The 20217-nt window shown below is 42.0% G+C and overlaps 1 protein-coding gene across 3 annotated transcripts in view; it reads left to right on the top strand.

Moving 5' to 3' along the window:
• Window positions 1–19988, top strand: part of LOC119796728 (putative uncharacterized protein MYH16) — a 101202-nt gene extending 81214 nt beyond the window's left edge. For all 3 annotated transcript variants that reach the window (XM_038305409.1, XM_038305406.1, XM_038305407.1), the window contains exons 9-23: window positions 745–990; window positions 1070–1187; window positions 2236–2363; window positions 2438–2634; window positions 2738–2870; window positions 2956–3172; window positions 6448–6584; window positions 6658–6761; window positions 7072–7264; window positions 8209–8412; window positions 8496–8621; window positions 8703–8873; window positions 17525–17725; window positions 17800–17946; window positions 19262–19988. In XM_038305409.1, coding sequence (XP_038161337.1) covers window positions 745–990; window positions 1070–1187; window positions 2236–2363; window positions 2438–2634; window positions 2738–2870; window positions 2956–3172; window positions 6448–6584; window positions 6658–6761; window positions 7072–7264; window positions 8209–8412; window positions 8496–8621; window positions 8703–8873; window positions 17525–17725; window positions 17800–17946; window positions 19262–19417 — 2478 coding nt within the window. In that variant the 3' untranslated portion in view covers window positions 19418–19988. The remainder of the gene's footprint in view (window positions 1–744; window positions 991–1069; window positions 1188–2235; window positions 2364–2437; window positions 2635–2737; window positions 2871–2955; window positions 3173–6447; window positions 6585–6657; window positions 6762–7071; window positions 7265–8208; window positions 8413–8495; window positions 8622–8702; window positions 8874–17524; window positions 17726–17799; window positions 17947–19261) is intronic.
• The last annotated feature ends 229 nt before the right edge of the window (window positions 19989–20217 follow it).

Genomic DNA, 20217 nt, shown 5'->3' with positions numbered 1-20217 from the left:
AGTCAAATTGATTCAGAGTTTTCAATCACATTGCAATATCACAACCTGCCTTTGTTGGGTCTTTTTTATATAGATAATTTGTTGAACATACACGTACATAAACATACAGTCGAGTTCCTTCTTTGTGCATGGGATGTTGGTAGATAGCGCTGATTTTCATTTCAAAAAAGCCATATGAAGTACAGTAGTGGTTTGCTAAAAGCAATTTAGGTTATGCAAACATGTGGAAGAAGGTCAGACAAAAAAGAAATTTAGCCTGCATCCTTATGGGATATGCAAACCAACACAGTGTGTCGTCCTGAATTGACATACTGAGGACATCATTTGATTCCACAGGCAGGAAAGCTAAGAGATTTCAATGGAAACTGGGCGGAACTCCAACACACTACAATCATGGAAAAATCATGGAAAACCTGATAAAGACCCAAGAATGTGGAAGAGATTCACCCTGCTGTAGAAAACCGACCAAAGATGAAAAGAATAGGAATTCAGTTTGGAGATATGCTAAGGTGGTAAAGAAATATAGCAAAAATAGCTATATCAGTTATCTAATTTAAAGTCAAAGTAGTTATTTTGTCAAGACTATGCATAATTTCCTTCACAATTGAGCATTGTTTTGTGTTTGTCTATCACAAAAAAATCCCGGGAGCATACACAGAGGCTCATGGTTGCTCTACAATATGAAAAATGAAGTACATTTTTGGGGAGAAGGGGCAAAACATTTGCAATCTGTGTGACAAACAGATGGAGGTGAACAAGAAGCGGGAGGCCGAACTCCATCGTCTAAGGCGGGAGCTGGATGAGTCCTCTCTTCAATCCGAATCGATCGCTGCTTCTCTGCGCAAGCGGCACGGCGAGGTGGTGTCAGAGCTGAGCGAGCAGTGTGAAGCTCTGCAGCGGACCAGGGTCAAACTGGAGAAGGAGAAACAGAACCTGAGGATGGAGATGGATGACCTGTCTGCATCAGTGGACAGCCTGCAAAAAGCCAAGGTCAGAAAGTTAACAGAGCAAGCAACAAGACTACTCTGCTATTTTAATTAAACATGAGTGTGTCTGTTTTGTGATGCAGATGTCATCAGACAGCCAGGTAAAGAAGTTAGAGGAGCAGCTTTCTGAGGCCAATAGGAGAGGAGACGAGCTGCAGAGGACGCTGTCTGAGCTCAATGTGGCGAAGACCAGACTTCTAGGTACACTGAGGCTGTCTGAGTCATTATGCAAACCCCTGGTCGAGTCAAAGTTCTGATAAATATAAATTCAATCTGAGGTTTGGAATCAAACATTAGTTATTAAATGTTTCAAACTGGCAAAGACCTGCCCCATGAGACTGGCACCTATAAATGAGTTAAAGGCGACACATTGAATCCAAACCCGCATCAGACCTCTCAGATTTCTACAGTGAAAAAACACATCCCATTTCATCATTTTCATCATCATAAACAACACTAGATTTTGTTTGTGAATCACAAAAAAATCCCAAAATATCAAACTGAAACTTGTAATGAAAGGGCAAAGAAAGAAAAAATTTAAGGGGTGTGTTCCTAAAAGAGTTTTTAAAAAATCCATTTGACTTTGTTTCCGAGTTTGAAGACATTTGTCTTCCCACCTAGGAAGCTTTTTCAATCGAAATGTCAGAAATAGTGCTGAGTTCAGACCACCTATCTGGACAAAGAAGATAGGTGGTTTGAGAGGGGCATGAAGGAAGCCATCTATGTTAAGAAAGAAAAAAAAAAAAAGGGGGTGGATTCAAATTTAATAAATTGAGTCGAGTCCATCCCGCTATCATCGTAACCCTTATCCCCCTACAGGGGAACAGAACGCCTCGTCTGTTCAGCCAGGGAAACAATTCCCTTTAAAGACCCCCTTTCAGAGACATAGACAGGTATCGGCTATTGCAGGCTAACAAAGAAGCTAAACGACCCCCATTCCAAAGGGGCGGACCCATTCGTCCGGTTCAATTAGCATGTTTTCTAAGCCTAAACAAGGCTTTGTTTTTGGTCCACTCTATAAAGTCTCGAACTCAACGCCATTTCGGACATTTTGATTTGAAAAAGCTTCCTGGATGGGAAGCGAAACGTCTTCAAACTTGGAAACAAAAGTCCAGTGGATTGGTTTGTTTTTTGCTTTTTTGGAATGACCTGGATGACTGAATTCTCTGAAATATATTTTTTAGGAATTGGGTCTTTTAAGTTATTGTTGAATTAACCATTGTAAATAGGCCTTATTGTTTCCCATCAGCTGATAATGCCGATGTGAGCCGACAGATGGAGGAGGCAGAGAGCAAAGTAAGCCAGCTGACCCGCTCCAAGAATTTGCTCCAGACGCAGCTGGAGGAGCTGAAGAAGCAGCTGGATGAGGAGCTGAAGGTACATTCAGAGATGGAACCAAAAATGGATTGAAGCAAATGTCTAATAACTTCGGCATCTGTTGCTGATGCCAGGCTAAGCAGGCGGTGGGCAGCAGCCTGAGCTCAGCGCGGCAGGAGTGTGAGGTGCTGAGGGAGCAGCTGGAGGAGGAGCAGGAGAGCAAGCAGGAGATGCAGCGCCTCGTCTCCAAACTCAACAGTGAAGTGACGCATTGGAGGACTAAGTACGAGGCCGACGCCATCCAGCATGCGGATGAGCTGGAAGAGACCAAGTGTGTGATGCTGATACTGGATGAGTTCACCTTATCTGACACACTTTAATGCTTTGCATGGATTCTGTAATCTATCACCCACAATAATCTGAGTTCATCACAGGAAGAAGCTTCTAGCCAGGCTTCAGGAGGCAGAGGAGGCTATGGAGGCCACCCAGGCAAAATGCTCCTCACTAGAAAAAACAAAGCAGAGGCTGCAGGGAGAAGTGGAGGAGCTTTGCATGGACCTGGAGAAGGTACAAAAAACTCCCCATTAGGAAAAACTTGTTACCTGATGCATCGGACCTTTTCAGTGCAGTCAAATCTTGTTACTCGCCTCAGGCCAGCAGCTGTGGTCAGGCGCTGGACAAGAAGCAGCGAGTTCTGGAGAAGCAGCTCGGGGACTGGAAGCAGAAGTGTGAGGAGGTGGTGGCCGAGGTGGAGGGCTGTCAGAAGGAGAGCAAGCAACACGCCGCAGAGCTCTTTAAGGTTAAAACGGCTCATGAAGAGTGTCTGGAGCAGCTGGAGGCTGTGCGCAGGGAGAATAAAGCATTCCAGGGTGAGAAAGATGCTCTATGTTCTTAAAATATTAGAATTCATTGTCAGATTTTTTATTATAGTTTTATGGGTCTCAGATGTTTTACTCTATAGCTGTAGAAGATCCTAACACTCAGTGGTGGTTCTAGATGAAATATATCAAGAAAGCATGATGGGACTGGTGGTTTTTTTTTTTTTTTTTTGGGGGGGGGCGGGGGGATATAGAACTAAAGAATAACACAAATGCAAACACACACACAAAAAAAAAACAACTAGGACGAGAGTGTTTCGTATTATAAACCAGCCATTAAGCTGTTAAATGAGGAAGTTATGTCCCCTTGAAGGCAGTTGCGCCTCAAGACTTCCCTTCCGGTTCTTTAAAGCAAGTTATTTACTACTCTTAATTCAAACTGAGTAAAACCATATTAAAAAGGACCATAAAAACAGGAGTAAAAATGTAACAGAGTTTATTCCAGATCAGGTCGTTACAGGACAGAGAAAATGCTTGGAGCTTGCACAGCTGTGGGCTCAAAAAATCACGCCTGCGAGCGTCCGGCAAAGATTGAGCCCCGAACAAGGTCATCTTCTCCTTCTTATACCTCATGAGTCTATGTGTTGGATCAGGTGGATGCTTTGCTGTCCGTATCAGAAACTGACACGCCATCCATGCCCAAGCATTACAGATACAGGTGTATACAGGTGCACCTGTAGCTCTCCTCTATCAGTCCGGCTCCAAGATGTGCCCATATCCTGTGTATCTTTAAAAGACAAGAAGGCTGTCCTATTTAGATGGCCTCCTTACACACAGTGACATCCGCAATGTGAAGGACGGCCTTCTACTCTCTCTAATCTGGCTAACAAAGTAACAATGCACATGATGTATAAAAGAATAAACCTTACAAAGCCCAGGTTGCACACTTGAACTAATGGATAAAAACTGTGATTATTTCTCATTACAGGTGAAGCTAAAACTGCTTGCAAGTTAAAAATAATTGTTAAAGTAAATTGTCCAGGCAAAATATTAAATTGGTCCAAGGTACACATCATTAGAAGATGTTCTTCATTGCATATGATCGTTAAAAGATTATTTAGTTACACTGCAAAAACAGATCTGAAAAAGTTATTTTTTGAATAATTGCATCTGCTAATTGCATGAATTTTGTTATGGGTGTTTTCAGTACAGGGGCCATAAAAGGGGCCAGGACTAGGCTGCAGGGGCACAGGTCCCTGTTGGCCCCTGTCTAGAACCACCTCTGCTACCACTACAGTTTGAATCAAAGTTAGCTTGCAACCCAACAGCTAATGAAAGGATGATACGTTTAAACACATTGTGACTCACAATGCTCTATCCATGCTAAATAACATTGTTTCCCCCACCATGATGCTGCCACCACCTTGTTTTACTAGTGTGATAAAGGTGATCATTTTCCTACAGATGTCATTCCAGGAAGTTTCATTTTGCTGACATGACTGAAAAAAAGTTTTTGTTTTTGCAGTTTTGTTTTCTTTTCTTTAACATTAAAATTTCTGATTTTAATGTTAAACTGAGCTGATTTCTACACCGACAAAACTTAGACTAAATAATAGTTAATTGTGTTTTATAAAGCAAAGGAAAAAAAAGACTGACCGCTCTTATTGCTTCTATTGATGGTTAAAATAAAATACTCTTTTCTTAAAGGGAGAATTCAGAATTTTCTCTGGGAGTTTCTTTTAATAGTTTGTAAGCAGTGTCCTCTTTATTCATTTTAAATGCAAATGAGCTGTTCCAGGAGGAAGCTGTCATGTCAAAGCAGAGCAGAGAATTTAACCGTTTCAAGACTCTTATCTGAAAAATATCAAAAATAAATTAGCTACAAGGTAACTGTCTGAACCTAAAGCAGTCTATAGGAGATCATTGGTTTCATATTTTTACTATACTAATATTTATGCTGTATTTTTGGCCCATCTTGGAGTAGTGGTTGGCTTCAGCCTCAAAATGAAGACATACAGTTAGGTCCCGTCCACACGAAGTCAAAACGAACACGAAACGCTAATATTTTCCAAAACGTTTGTCGTAAAGACGGAGACGTAAAATAAATGTGATCGTCCACACGAATGCATGAAAACGCTGCAAAATGTATGCCAGGCCTGTAAGTGGCGCTGTGGTGCCAAAGCAAAAATAAGCGACGAAATGTTGGGCATGCGCACTAATATTTATACATGGTTGCCCTGCGGGTCCATTTTCGGGGTTCAGTCAAATTCAGGTGCTGAACTATGTCGTCGATATTGCTCTGTTCTTCCTGGAGATATTCCAGAGGAAGAAGATTCTGTTGTAAGCCCGACAGCAGGGTGAGTAGCATGAGCAGCAACCATTCAACACAGTACGGTGCCATTGTTGTTGTGATACTGTGTCGCGCATGCGTGTTTAGAGGCGACGCTATGACGCATGCGTGTAAAAAAAAAAAAAATGCGGTTAGAGCTTAAAGATGGAAACGCGAAAACGGCGTTTCAGGCCCCGTCCACACGAAGTCAAAACGAACACGAAACGCTAATATTTTCCAGAACGTTTGTCGTAAAGACGGAGACGTAAAATAAATGTGATCGTCCACACGAATGCATGAAAACGCTGCAAAATGTATGCAAGGCCTGTAAGTGGCGCCGTCGTGCCAAAGCAAAAATAGGCGACGAAATGTTGGGCATGCGCACTAATATTTATACATGGTTGCCCTGCGGGTCCATTTTCGTGGTTCAGTCAAATTCAGGTGCTGAACTATGTCGTCGATATTGCTCTGTTCTTCCTGGAGATATTCCAGAAGAAGAAGATTCTGTTGTAAGCCCGACAGCAGGGTGAGTAGCATGAGCAGCAACCGTTACGGCGCCATTGTTGTTGTGATACTGTGTCGCGCATGCGTGTTTAGAGGAGACGCTATGACGCATGCGTGTAAAAAAAAAATGCGGTTAGAGCTTAAAGATGGAAACGGGAAAACGGCGTTTCAAAATCTTCCCACTCTGAAGGCTGAATAAAAAAAAAGATTGTTTACAGACCCCCAAAACGCCGGCTTCGTATGGATGAGAGGCTGGTTTGGTGGAAAACTTGTGCGTTTAGGTCAGGGTTCGGCTTCGTGTGGACGGGGCCTCAGTTACCTGTTACAGGTAGAATACGAATCACTTCAAAACCTTGAAAGAATCTCACCACAGGAGTCCCAGAACTTTCCCACTGACATATTTTACCCGATGAAAAGGAAACAAAACACCATAGCATCAGTTCCTTTGACTTTAAGCTAATTTACAACGTTTGGGTTTTTGTTCTTCTCACAGAGGAGATAGCTGACCTGACAGACCAGCTGTCTGATGGAGGTAAGAGCGTCCATGAGCTCCAGAAAGCCAAGAAGAAGATTGAGATGGAGAAAGAGGAGCTCCAGGCATCATTAGAGGAGTCTGAGGCAGCTTTGGAGGTATGCATTTCCCCAGACATGACTGTTTTTAGCTGTTTGAAGCATTCCTTAAAGTATCAACTATTTCTTCCAGGCTGAGGAGACAAAGGTGCTGAGGCTTCAGCTGGAGTTGTCTCAGGCTAAAGGAGACCTGGAGCGCCGACTGCAAGAGAAAGAGGAGGAGGCTGAAGCTGTGAGGTCAGTTTCTCCTACTTTCTTTATTGCCCAAATAAAAAAAAACTTATAAGAAATAAATAAATAAAGAAATAAACAGTATGGTTAGCAATACAGGACACAATTAAGGATTTCAAATCTTTCCACACAAGGATTCCCTTATTATTCTAATTATATGTTAACATTTTTACTGCTGGTCCGTAACTTCACTGTGCATAATCTAGAGGTAAGACCAGCGCTGTTCATACTCTCTAAACCTGCTAAACTGTCTGTCGGTTATGCTCTTAAAAGGAGTCTCTTAGTATTGCTTTCATTTGCCCTCCCCTCTTCCTAGAAAAAGCCACCAGAGGGCGTTAGAGTCGCTGCAGGCCAGCCTGGATGTGGAGCTGAAAGGCAGAGCAGAGGCGCTGAAGCTAAGGAAGAAACTGGAGGCCGACATTAACGAGCTGGAGGTGCAGGTTGACCTGCTAACCAAGAACAACACAGAGCTCAACAAGAACAGCAAGAAGATGCAGCAGCAGATCAAGGTCCGCTTACTGCATGCTGTCCACTATTGATAGCAAGTTATGAACTAATTGATCATAACAATCAGCAATCTTTACTTGGATATAATGTGACAGACTTACACATGTGGTGAAGTGATTTGTGGTTTCAACATTTCCTTTAAACAAATATGTACAAAACTAACTCAGGTAAGAAGAGTGTTAATCAGAAAAGCAGCCAGAGATGCATGGTTGCTCTGGGGAAGGGCAGCAAAGAAGGGACTACTAGAGAACCAATTCAATTCAGTTTATATTTATGGTGCCAATTCACAACACATGTCATTTCAAGACACTTCACAGTTCACCAGATCATTCAGTCGAACTGATTCAGTTTTCTATCTAAGGAAAACCAGCTGATTGCAACGACTCATTGACTCAAATGCAATCCCTCACACTAAGCATGCTTGTAGCGACAATGGAGAGGAAATACTCCCTTTTAACAGGAAGAAACCTCAAGCAGAACCAGGCTCAGTGTGAGCGGCCATCTGCCGATGCCGACTGGGGTTTAAGTAGGCAGAAGCAGAGATACAAAAAGCAGCTGTAAAAGGCGGTGCTGTCCAGGAAACACACAGCCAGGCAGACGAGCTCCGAGCCAGCTCCCATGCCAGAGGACGAGGAGAGCACATCCAGCCAGTCACAGTCAGAGAAACAGGACTACACTGAAAAACAGGCCTATCTCCAACCAAAGTCTTGGCCTACACAGGGAGAGCGGTAAGAAGTAAATAAAAGAGCTCCTGTCAGCAGGTTGTCTAAATCCATGCAGAGACAAAGCAAACAGCGCTGAGATGACAGGAGGTGACGAGATGTGAGACGTTGGGCCTAAATTCCTGTTTTTTTTTCTTCTGAGGTTAAAACGGAAGGAGTATGTATACTACTGCAGGACACTCACTGTCAGTCTGTTGTGACTGACCAGTTGTGTTCTTCTACAGGAGCTGCAGGGTCAGTTGGAAGAGGAGGTGCGGAGCCACGAAGAGCAGAGAGAGGAGCAGGCGGCCTTGGAACGCCGCTGTGCTCTCTTGACCAGCGAAGGCCAGGAGACTCGCACAGCCCTTGAGAGCGCAGAGAGGGCCCGGAAAGTCCTGGAGACCGAGCTGCAAGAAGCCAATGAAAAGTACGGGGATCTCAGCAGCCAGGTAATGCACTGAGTCTTTGTTCCCTTACCACTGATTGGAAACTTGAAATCAGAAATCTTGAATCAATTTTTTTCTGAGTTCAGTTTCAGTCAGCTCTAAATGGGAGGAGAAAACTGGAAGTGGATCTCCAGACTCTGCAGCAGGAGCATGATGAGCTGCAGACAGAGCTGAGAGGCTGCACAGACAAGGTCAAGAAGGCCAACTGTGAGGTAAAGCTCAGCACGTGTGATACTACTGCACACCTTTTAGACACTTCGGTCACGTTTGAAGGAAACATTTTGCTCAATCAGCTAGCGCGGGTCGGAGAGGAGCTGCGTCTGGAGCAGGAGCACGCACTTCACCTGGAGAGAGTGAAGAAAGGACTGGAAGGCCAGATTAAAGATATGAGCACCAGGCTGGACGAGGCTGAACAGATGGCTCTGAAAGGAGGCAAGAAGATCATCCAGAAGCTGGAGGGGAAGGTTTGTTTTCAAAATAATTTATCCCATAATACTAATAATCTGATCTGGACAGGAGTTTAGAAAATAAGTGCATGTGTCCGATTTTGCCAATACAGGTTTGGGAATCCCAGGGATAGATAACATCCAAACAGATTTGCTTTTACAAGCAGACAATTATGGTTGTTGCCATAAGGTTCGGCTTCTTATTTGTTTATGAAACTTTATTTTAAAGGATTTAGGGATTAAAACTGTATGCAACAGAGACAGAAAGGGAGGTGAGAAGATGTCCCTTAGATGTCCGATCAGTATGTCTGTGGAAAGCAAAACTTATGGGGATAACACAGTATTAATAAGGGTTTAATATTTACTATAAGTATGTATTTGTAAACACCTGGAACCAAACTCCCGCGGTAATTATGCATGAGCAAACTTGTGTATGAAGGATTTGCAAAACTTCTTCAGAAGGAAAATATACTTAATAGCAGGTGTGGGTGGCCACAGACTCACCTTACAGGGCCCTGGATAGAAAAAGAGGCGACACGAAACACAAGATAGCCAAAGTTTCCCAGATCACAGGGACACAAGGAGGGCAGATATAGGGACAGCCGCACCCACCAGAGAGGAGAGCACCTGGGGGCCCAGCCTCTGAGGAGCCAAACCCCTTAGTCACTGAGGGGCCCGATCCCAGAAGCCATAGTGTGGAGGTCCCACAGGGCAGCATCAGTGAGTCCATGTACTCCGCCAGCGAGCGGTCACACCATAGATGAACCTGGATGAGAGCCCAGGGGCCCGAGGTCCACATTGAACACCTCAAGAAAAGCATCTGTAAACCATATGAACTTCATTAAGAAATTTTCACACATATTGAATGATATTGGTGTCAGGAGACGCAGAGTTGCTTAGCGTTCTACTAAGGTTACCTGGCCAACGTCATCTAGCCAGCCATACCAAACAGCTACTTCATCCTGAAATCAACTGACAACCTGGTTTACTGAATCAATGCTGGGGGTATGGAGCCCTCCGGTATGGTCGGCGGCAAAGGGGGTCAGAACAGCAACCACGGCATCAACTGTCACTAATCCAGGAGCAGTGGAGATGGGACTGTATCCAGGATTCAATACCATGATCAGGGCATGTGGCCCACCTATAGTGGGGGCATGCATTCAGATCAATGTTTAGCCCTTGGTTGTTGAATCCTCAGAGGCATCAGCTGCAGCAGCACTTGGGGAACTGGATCCCTCAGCAGCAGTAACATCCACAGTGGGCCTGGAGTAGATCAGTACAAGCAGCCATATTGGGAACAATCGTTTAGAGCAGTGGTCTCCAACCCTGGTCCTCAAGATCTACTGTCCTACAGATTTTAGATGCATCCCTGCTTCAACACAGCTGAATCAAATGAATGGCTTGAAAAGGTAATCAGTAATTTGATTCAGCTGTGTTGAAGCAGGGATGCATCTAAAATCTGTAGGACAGTAGATCTTGAGGACCAGGGTTGGAGACCACTGGTTTAGAGGCACCTTGGAAGAGCCCTGAGGTTTGCTGGATGTAAGGGACTGTGGATCTGCAGGGAAGGCCCCCTTAGTGGAGCCACAAATGGGGCAATAACAATATAGGCATTCTATAAATGCAAGCTTAAAGACAGAGCTATAAGTTCTGTCCAGCATAAAGCAAGTTTGAAATTATATTAACATGACCTGGAAACCAGATTCAAGTTTTGGCCTTCAACCTGCCATTGCTTAAAGATCTAAGTTTATGGGAAAGAGATCATTTTTGAAGTACTCTAAATGCAAGTTTTTTCAAACATTAAATCACACTGTTATATTATATATAAACATTAGAACCATTTTGCCGAAATGTGATCCATTTACCAGCTTACCGGGACATAACGTTGTTAGAAAGGATTGTAGAGGAGTAATGATTTACACTAAGCATGTGAATGTTACCGGTTAAAAGGGTCGTCACCTAATAGTTTAGAAGGTACTGGGCTAAATATAAATCTTTCTCCACTAATGTCAGTCATATTGGTTGTATTATACAGGCACCCACCCTCCTGTAATTGTCTCTATGAAGAGTTACAGGTCATTCTTACAGGCTGCAATTGGGAGAAGGAAGTTCAACTTTGTGGTGATTTTAATATTAACTGGCTCAATAAATCAAATAGTAAAAGACTAAAACAAATCACAAGTAGCCATAACTTTTCTCAGGTGAGAGAAGTAAATCTACTGAAACATGGATGGATTTAGTATTTGATTATGGTTACAGGTTTATCAGATCATAATCTGATTCTTTCTCAACCTATTAATAAACCATTTGAACAGTTCAGAATCCCAGAGTCTGAAATAAATAATTTACAAACCACTCAAGCATAATTCAAGAAATAGTGAGTCTTTTTCAAAGAATAAAATTGAACCCTCAGAACAGACATCTGCTTAAAGGAATGAATCTGGGACCTAATGAAATATCATGACAAACAAATATTCACTCAGAAACTTTAGCAAACTTTTTCATAAATGCCATAAAAAAAATGCAAAATGTAACAAAGAAAGTCTGGACACATAAAAATAAACTATCAGGAAACTTTGGTGCAGGAAAAGTTATTAAGAAAATCAAATCAACCAAATACAGGAAATACTGTCAGTCTTTAACTTATACTTTTTGCAATCTTTGAAATGTCCGACACAGATTGCATCAAAAAAGACACACCGTCGTCTGTGGGGACTTCTATCGCTGATGCACCTGTTTTAATGTTTATCCTGTGTCCTTCACTCACCTAAAGAAGATCATTAGTAGTCTAAAGGTTTCTGGAGCCAAAGCATGCATGGGATGAATACAAGGTTCATTTAAACATATACGACACAACTTATAGCCCCAATCATATGTATGATAGATGATTCACTAAATAAAAGATTGGTGATTACACCGCCTACAGCATTGTACTACAATGCAGTTGTAGGCATATATTAGGGGTGGAACGGTTAACAAAATCCACGGTTCGGTTTGGTTCACGGTTTCGTGGTCACAGTTTTCGGTTCGATACATGTTGACTGTTACCCCGAAATCCCATAAAAATTAATGAAATTAATGAAAAAATCCCAAAAAATTAATTAATTGTAATTATTTTTAATGATCCGCGGAAACCCTGGATCATTTCCGCATGTTTTGCTGCTTTGAATTTAATCATCTGGCGCATGCCCTCTATGATCTCCAAGGAACTCAGAGCGGAGCGGATGGGAGCCACAGTGGGGGCTGTACAGTAGGCTTTGCTTTGTGCAGGCGGTCTGGAGCTTAGCGGGGCTGAGCGGAGCGCTGACGGAGTATGTGGGATTTCGGGGTTACATGTTGGTCATGTTGCTGTTAGCATAAACAAAACGTGTTGCACAGTGCTTGCACACTGTTGCACTTTTATCCACAACTATACATATATATACGTATTTTATCAATGGCCTCCAAGATAATTGAAAAATATGTCACAAAACAGCTTGTCAACTAAAGTCAATTTAAAGGGATAGTTCGGTATTTTTGACATGAATCTGTATGGCATCCCGATCACAAGCGGCATGCAATCACACTGACTTACCCCTGGCAGCGTCCTGTGAGCAGAGTTATCGTCCAGTTTTGGTCAAGCCGAAAGTAGTCCTGCAGGTTTTTAGGAACAGCGAAATAAAACTTCTCTTCCCAAAACATTATGTGTCCAAAAGAGTGATATTTTCGCATCCCAAAAACATTGTAGTGGAAAAAGTCACACGTCGTTATCAATTGGTCCTATTTTCTCTCTGTTCGTATCAGTGCGCGCCGTCATTCAGACAGCGAGCCCAACAACAGCCATGTCTCCCTCCGCCGCGGAAGGCCAAAGTATGCAATTTAAAATTTTCCTCGTGTACTATGCAGTGGATAGAATCTTATTAAGCGCAAACAAAATAGTATGTAGGGATATGGTGAAATATCTAATTCTAGCATATCTATTCTAAATATTATTGTTACGTCCACCTGGCTTGTTAGGTGGGGTAACATTAATGGAGACCACACAAGGATTTTAGAGTTAATGAAAAAGGAAATTTATTAAATTATATTAAGTAAAAACTGAAAAAAGAATTGCCTGAAATAAGAAGCCAAAACAGATTAATACCAAACCATAACCAATTAGAAATAAACAAACACAAAACAAACCTAACAAAACTCAGTCATAAGGTACAAACCAAACCAACTGGATTCTGAAGAGGGAGAGGAGGAAAAAAGCCTCCTGACTGCTGCAGCATGACAGCTTTTAAGCAGCAGAGCACCAATCAGGGGAAAAATCATAACACCTGCAGAAGGCCTGCCTCCAGGACCCTGAAAGAAAAAGCAGAGACCCCCTGCAGCCGTAACACCTCCCCCCTTAAAACAGAGGACCCCAACAGGGACCTCTGTAACCATCTCAGCTTTTTGGTCAAACCATGGTTTAATTTTTCTGAGTCTTTTTAAGATTCTCAGAGGCTAGTTTGCCAGCCAAGTTCAGAGCATAGGCTGCAGGATAACAAGTGCTTCTACACATAACTGTTAGCAAATACACAGATCCTGACTTTGAAGGAATCAGTGGGCAAACACAATCCACGATCAAGTGTTCAAAAGGTTTACCAGCAGCCGGTATGAGAAAAAGTGAAGCTGGTTTCAAGGTCTGATTAGGTTTCCCAGTTAACTGGCAAGTGTGACAAGTTTTCTCAAAATAAGCAACATCTTTTTCCAGACGTGGCCAAAGAAAATGTTGTAAAACTCGATTATAAGTTTTATTGACCCCTAAATGTCCAGACAATCCTCCATGAGCAGTTTTCAAAACAAGGTTTCTGAACTTGACTGGAACAACAACTTGATAAACTGGACCAACAATTTCCCCGTCACTATAAGGTAACCATTTACGTACCAACAGATCTTTTTGTAGAATATATCCACTTGACACTTTTGTGTCCTGTTCAGCTGCCTGGACTTGGTCAAACAGAGCAGCTAAGGTTGTGTCCTCCTGCTGGGCTGCAATCAATTCACTGAGTGACAAAGGAACAGGAAAAGTTGGCAAACAGGCAGTCTTCTCAAGAACAGAACCAGGCTTACCAAACTCAACCTCCTTATCAGCCACAGTTACTGCACAAGCTGGAAAAGCCTCAGGAAAGTCTCGAACACATACGTCTGACAAAGAAACGGATGGACAAGCTCGGACCACTGGAGGGGGTGCAACATCTCGCCACACACGTCCACCTGCCAGATTGTTTCCTAGAATGAGAGATACACCTTCCACAGGCAACGAAGGACGAAGAGCTATAGTTACCTCTCCTTGTACAAGTTCTGACTGCAAGTAGATCTAATGAAGAGGCACAGAAAGTTTCCAACCCAATACCTCTAATTAAGACACTACAAACAGTATCAGATAAAGGAGAAAATGGCAAAACAGATTCCAATATGAAAGATTCAGATGCTCCGGTATCACGTAGAATCTTCACAGCCACTTTATTTGAACTGCCACTCAAAGAATCAAACCCATTTGTGATGAAAGGTGCATAGTCCTGTCCGACATCCTTCTCACAAATCTGGGGATCTGTAACAGTCAGTTCTGAAAAAAACTTATAGTCAACAGGTACAGCTAAAACAGTTGGTCTTACACTTTCAACTTTTGCTGGATGTGTAGACTCCACTGAATGCAACTGTGAAATGCTGGCTAAAGCAACAGGTTTTTGATCATCTCGTTTACTCCTAGCCGATTTCATTTTGGTATTCAGAGGACACTCATTTTTCCAGTGTCCTTTCTGGCGACAATAGTTACAAACAGAGTCTGCTTTAGATTCCACTCCAGTCTTATCAGAGAACCAATCATGATGAGATTCCTGAAAGCTATAGCTGCCTTCCCAATTGTAATCCCTCACAGTTCTATGGGTCAGAACATACTCATCTGCCAAGACAGTAGCTTTAGCAGCAGTTTTTACCTTTTGCTCGTTAACATATGTGGCAACCCGAGCTGGAATAATGGTCTTGAACTGTTCCAACACCATCAAATCACAAAGGGATTTAAAGTCCTTCACACCTTCAGCTGATAACCAACGATAAAACTGGGCGTTTAGTTGTCTGACCAGATCTGTATTTGTCTGATTTTCAGCCTTCCTGCAGTTCCTAAATTGTTGCCTGTAATGTTCAGGAACCAGTTCATAAGCCTTCAAAACAGCTTCTTTAACAGATTTGTATACCTTTCTTTCAGCTGATGTTAATGAAACATAGGCTTCTTGGGCCTTACCCACCAGCACACTTTGCAGAATGGAACAATCACGATCACCCCACTCATTGTCCTCTGCCATGTCCTCAAAGAAAAAAACACATCAGGATCTTGTTCATTAAAATTGGGTACCAGCTTCAACATGTTAACCAAGTTATGTCCAGGAAACCTATCACCACCTTGAGACAGATTGAAAGATCCACCACTTAACCTGCCCTCAGACATCAACTTCAAGCGCTCAGCTTCCAACGATAATTTCTTAATCTCCAATTCATGTGCATACGCTAGCCTCTTTTCTTCGTGTTCATGCGCTAGCCTCTTTTCTTGTTGTTCATGCGCTAGCCTCTTTTCTTGTTGTTCATGCGCTAGCCTCTTTTCTTGTTGTTCATGCGCTAGCCTCTTTTCTTGTTGTTCATGCGCTAGCCTCTTTTCTTCTAAAGCTAGTTTTCTCTCCTCAAGCTCATGTGATAGCCGCAATTTTTCCACCTCAAACCGCATTTCCATCTCAGTTCTCATAGATTGAAACTTTAATTGAGACTCTTGAGATACCGTTGGACCTGGCGAGTCATCATCCAACTTTGAAGCACCAGTTAAAGAATCTATGCTTCGGGAAGTTACATCTGACACATCAGCATCTGAAAAAGAAAGGGCAAAGACATTTAGTTGTACAAGTTTGTCTTTTAAGAAACTCCTTAATTGGGGTTTTTTAAATCCTTTTGCAACTCCAAGGTCAATTTCAAAGTGTTCAGCTACTTGATGCATCTGCTCCTTAGTAAGCTTTTCCAACAGTTCTAAAGTTGGGGAAGCCAAAAAAGAACCCACAGTATCCATTTTCAACAAAAAAAATAATCCAACAAACCAACCTAATCAGAAAACACCAATTTTTTGTTTTCCTTTTGAACCAACAATCAGGAAGTGCATAACTGGTACAAACATATGGCAAAACTCCATTATCCTACCACTAACTAAGCGATCAAAGCCCTGACTAATCTTAGCCTAGTCTTCAGGCTTTCCTCCAAGAGCTAAGGCACTTTAAGCACCAAGATACCGCTGGCAGCAAATCCCTCCAGGCCAAAACCTCTCAGGCAGCAAACCACGGCGGTGCCCTCAGCCCAGAATCCAGCCCAAAAATAACTAAAATAATAAACAGGGTCGACTAAAATGGAGTTGCCAAAACAACAAACACCAGATAGCACTTACCTGACACAAAACAAAGAGGCTTCTCACTCCCCCCCCCTCTAACAAAAGAGCAAAAATCCTCATGGACCACCAACAACAGACATATAGAACACCAAAAATGTCCAAAATCTAGTAAAGTTCCAAAGACCTTAAAGTAGCCCAAAAACCCACAAACAACCTGCAACACAGGAAAACCAAAATCAGGGGCATGTAACTGCAACCTGAATACAATCAATGAGGCCAATTAAGCATAATTAGTCCACATGAATCGGACAAGCCCCCACAATGTTACGTCCACCTGGCTTGTTAGGTGGGGTAACATTAATGGAGACCACACAAGGATTTTAGAGTTAATGAAAAAGGAAATTTATTAAATTATATTAAGTAAAAACTGAAAAAAGAATTGCCTGAAATAAGAAGCCAAAACAGATTAATACCAAACCATAACCAATTAGAAATAAACAAACACAAAACAAACCTAACAAAACTCAGTCATAAGGTACAAACCAAACCAACTGGATTCTGAAGAGGGAGAGGAGGAAAAAAAGCCTCCTGACTGCTGCAGCATGACAGCTTTTAAGCAGCAGAGCACCAATCTGGGGAAAAATCATAACACCTGCAGAAGGCCTGCCTCCAGGACCCTGAAAGAAAAAGCAGAGACCCCCTGCAGCCGTAACATTATAAACCCAGAATTCTAAATATTTTACCTAAACCTAAAAAATTGAAATAGCCTTTAGGTTTGATCTAGTAGGAAGCAGTGAAGCTTTGAAACAGTCACACAAGAAGAAAACAATTCAAAAATGACCTCTAATTGCTCTACTTTTAATTTCAGAGGTTATTAGAACACAATAGAATTCAAATTTATTGTGATCACACTGTCTCCTAAATACAAATCAGTGAAATGTAGTTTATTGTGCTACTACATCAGGAGTAGCCTACTATGTTTAATAATGATAATAATATTGATGATTAATATTATTATTACGCTAGCATCCGATGTAGCTAAGAGAAATATCTGTAAAGTTTGTGATGGCATGTCTTATGGCATTTCTTATGACATTTAATGGCAATAATCCAAAATATTAAAGATTATAGCCCACAACATTTAGACTGAAAACAACCTGAACCAACTGAAAGATGGCTGCTGCATCAACAATAGCTTGATCTTCATGTTAGATCATTTTCTGATTTAACTAAATATGCACCTTTATTCTGATCCCATATGAAGCTCCTCTCAGTGTCCGTTTCTGCCTCTGTTCAGGTGAAGGAGCTGGAGTTGGAGTTAGACTCCGAGCAGAAGCGGCACGCTGAGACGGTGAAGACGCTGCGGAAGAACGAGCGACGTCTGAAGGAGCTGCTGTTTCAGTCTGAGGAGGACCAGAAGAACCAGCAGAGGATGCAGGAGCTGGTGGAGAGGCTGCAGAACAAGATGAAGGCGTACAAAAGACAAATGGAAGAGGCTGTATGTCACATGGTCCTCCCTGCCCCTGTGGGTGACTCTCTGTTTCTCTTGCTTACAATGTGATGTCTTTTCAGGAGGAACAGGCGAACATGAACCTGGCGAAGTACAGGAAGACTGTTCATGAGCTGGATGATGCTGAGGAGCGGGCTGATATCGCAGAGTCGGCCCTGACCAAGATCAGGACCAAGAACAGGGGCAGCTTTGGCAAAGGATACTCCTCTGTATGTTCCCTGTCTAAAGTCTCATCTACAGTCATTAAAGTGCTCCTGTGCTTTAAACCATTTCACATTCTGTTACATTACAACAACATTAATTTCATTTTTTGTTGGAATTTTATGTGACGGACCGACAAAAAGCAGGAGTGTAAAAACAAAATCACACATTTTGCTAAAACTGTTAAAAATGTAGATCTGAATAGTGTGGCATGCAATTGCATGCAGCCCCCTGCAGTCTAACATCGGAAAAGTCAAATCCATTGTAAACAACTATATTCAGAAGCCACCTAATTTGCATATTCTTAGAATACAGTAGTAGCCATTCAAAATTTCCCTACTTTCCTTGATTGGCCCTTGGCTGCTACCCTACAATTCCTTTTTAAACATCAATCTTTGCACTAAAATATTTTTTCCGTCATGATTTTTGGATATTAAGATCTAAAGAGAAGCATCATCTCCTGGTCAGACCCTGTAATTCAGTGAAAGGGTTTGCATGCCCAGGATAAGGCCAGTGGATGGAAGCTGGATGGGATTTGGCTGGGATCTTCAGGGAAGTGGGCTGCCATTCGGCTGGTGTTCGACTGGGAAGGGGCATTTTAAATGGCTGATACTGTAAAAAAAAAAAAAACAGCAGTGCTGTCAAGGCCTCAATTCTTTGTACATCAGGGAACACAGCAGACGGGTATGTAGTGAACTCTGAAGATTAAACTAGGTTATAAAGCTTTTAGCTTCTCATAGTGAACTGTTCACTCTGTGCAGACAGATAAACATTTTTATCACCCCATTTCCACAGTAAAGCATGGTGTTGGGAGCATAATGCTGTGGGGAGTCATATCTAAAACAGACAGAGCATGTCGTTAGAAGAAAGTGGAGTTAAATACAGGACAGTCTGAAAGAAAAATACATAGAGACAGAAAAAGACTTGAGTCTTCGATGAAGATTTGCTGTCTGGAAGGCAAACAGCCAGAAACAATCAGAGCTGCATTGGGGTGATTTGGATCAGAGCATCCTCCTGTTGGCCCATTTAAAGTCCAGATTTATTTGTAACCGAGATTCTGCTACTAAATTGGAAAAATGGCATCAAGTCAGACTTATCCTGAGCTATTATCCTTTAGAGGAAAATTAGAAACATTTAACAAAAAACATTGAAGTTTATGGTTTACAATATAATGAGAAAACGATCAAGCAGGATAAATGCTTTTGTAATATTTGTTGTTTAAATTCTAGCCAGTGATTCTTACATTAAGTGCAGCTCCAGATTAGCTTAGTTGTGAGTGTGCGTGTTTGCTCTGTCCTGAATATTTTCTGTTTGCTCTGCCAGGGTTACAGCACTCCATACCCCAGCCTGGTCAGGTCACCCAGCTCTGCAGGCTCAGAGGGCAGAGGGGAGAAGATCCTCAACAATGACGACGACGAGTCGGTCAGCTCCCTCATCCCAGCTTATCTCAACTCCCTCAAGAAGCTTATGATCGATTAGGGGGGACTAGAATGTCTGCAACTCTTCTTCTTTCAGCATGTGAATGTCCTCTGAAGAAAAGAGAAGAGCTACAGTGTTAATGTTAAACATCAGAGAGCCTCAGCAATAATCCCAGGACTATAGGTTCTTATAAAATGGGCATCACTTTTCTGTCTAAACTGTATTTTGTGGCTGTCATCTCCATTCTCTCCTCCAAAGTGTCCTAGTTCTAAATGTTCTGCTTTTATATGCATTCATACTGTTATTAAGTTACATTATTATTGTTTACCAGCTCTCCATGGCAGAATTCATAGCTTTTCAAAATTTCCAACATTTCCTGAAGTCTAAACGCCTCAAGCAAGGCAAAAAAAAGAGTATTTATATAGCTGTTTCTTACATGCTGTATTGGCTGTCATGAGTAAATCTAGTTAATTTGGGGTGTTTTTCTGCCCAAATGGACACACCATTATTAAGACCAACCATGTTCTCTATGCTTGAGGGTTAAAAACTCAAGATTGCTGTTTATTTTGTTTTAACTCAAGATCCTTTTCATTTTGTTGCCTTTGCCATTTCCTTTATCTAAAAAAAAAAACACATAGGTGTTGCTAAATTGCACATGCAAACTTTATTTATTTTTGTTTTTGTTTTGTTGTGCTATAAGTGGGTCTGTTGCCGTTGATTTAATACATGCAAACAGGTTCGGTTCCATTTGAGTTTGGCTGTAGAAGAAAAGATGAGGTCCAAAACCATGGAGATGGCGGTAATAATAGTAATTGTTTTAAAGGTTACCATGATAATACTGAATATGTTTTATAGTTTGT

This window comes from Cyprinodon tularosa, unplaced genomic scaffold (genome assembly GCF_016077235.1).
Source record: "Cyprinodon tularosa strain WSP-4 unplaced genomic scaffold, ASM1607723v1 ctg558, whole genome shotgun sequence".
NCBI classification, from domain to species: domain Eukaryota; kingdom Metazoa; phylum Chordata; class Actinopteri; order Cyprinodontiformes; family Cyprinodontidae; genus Cyprinodon; species Cyprinodon tularosa.
Note: the sequence above shows the minus strand (reverse complement) of the source record. Positions and strands in the feature narration are given on the sequence as shown.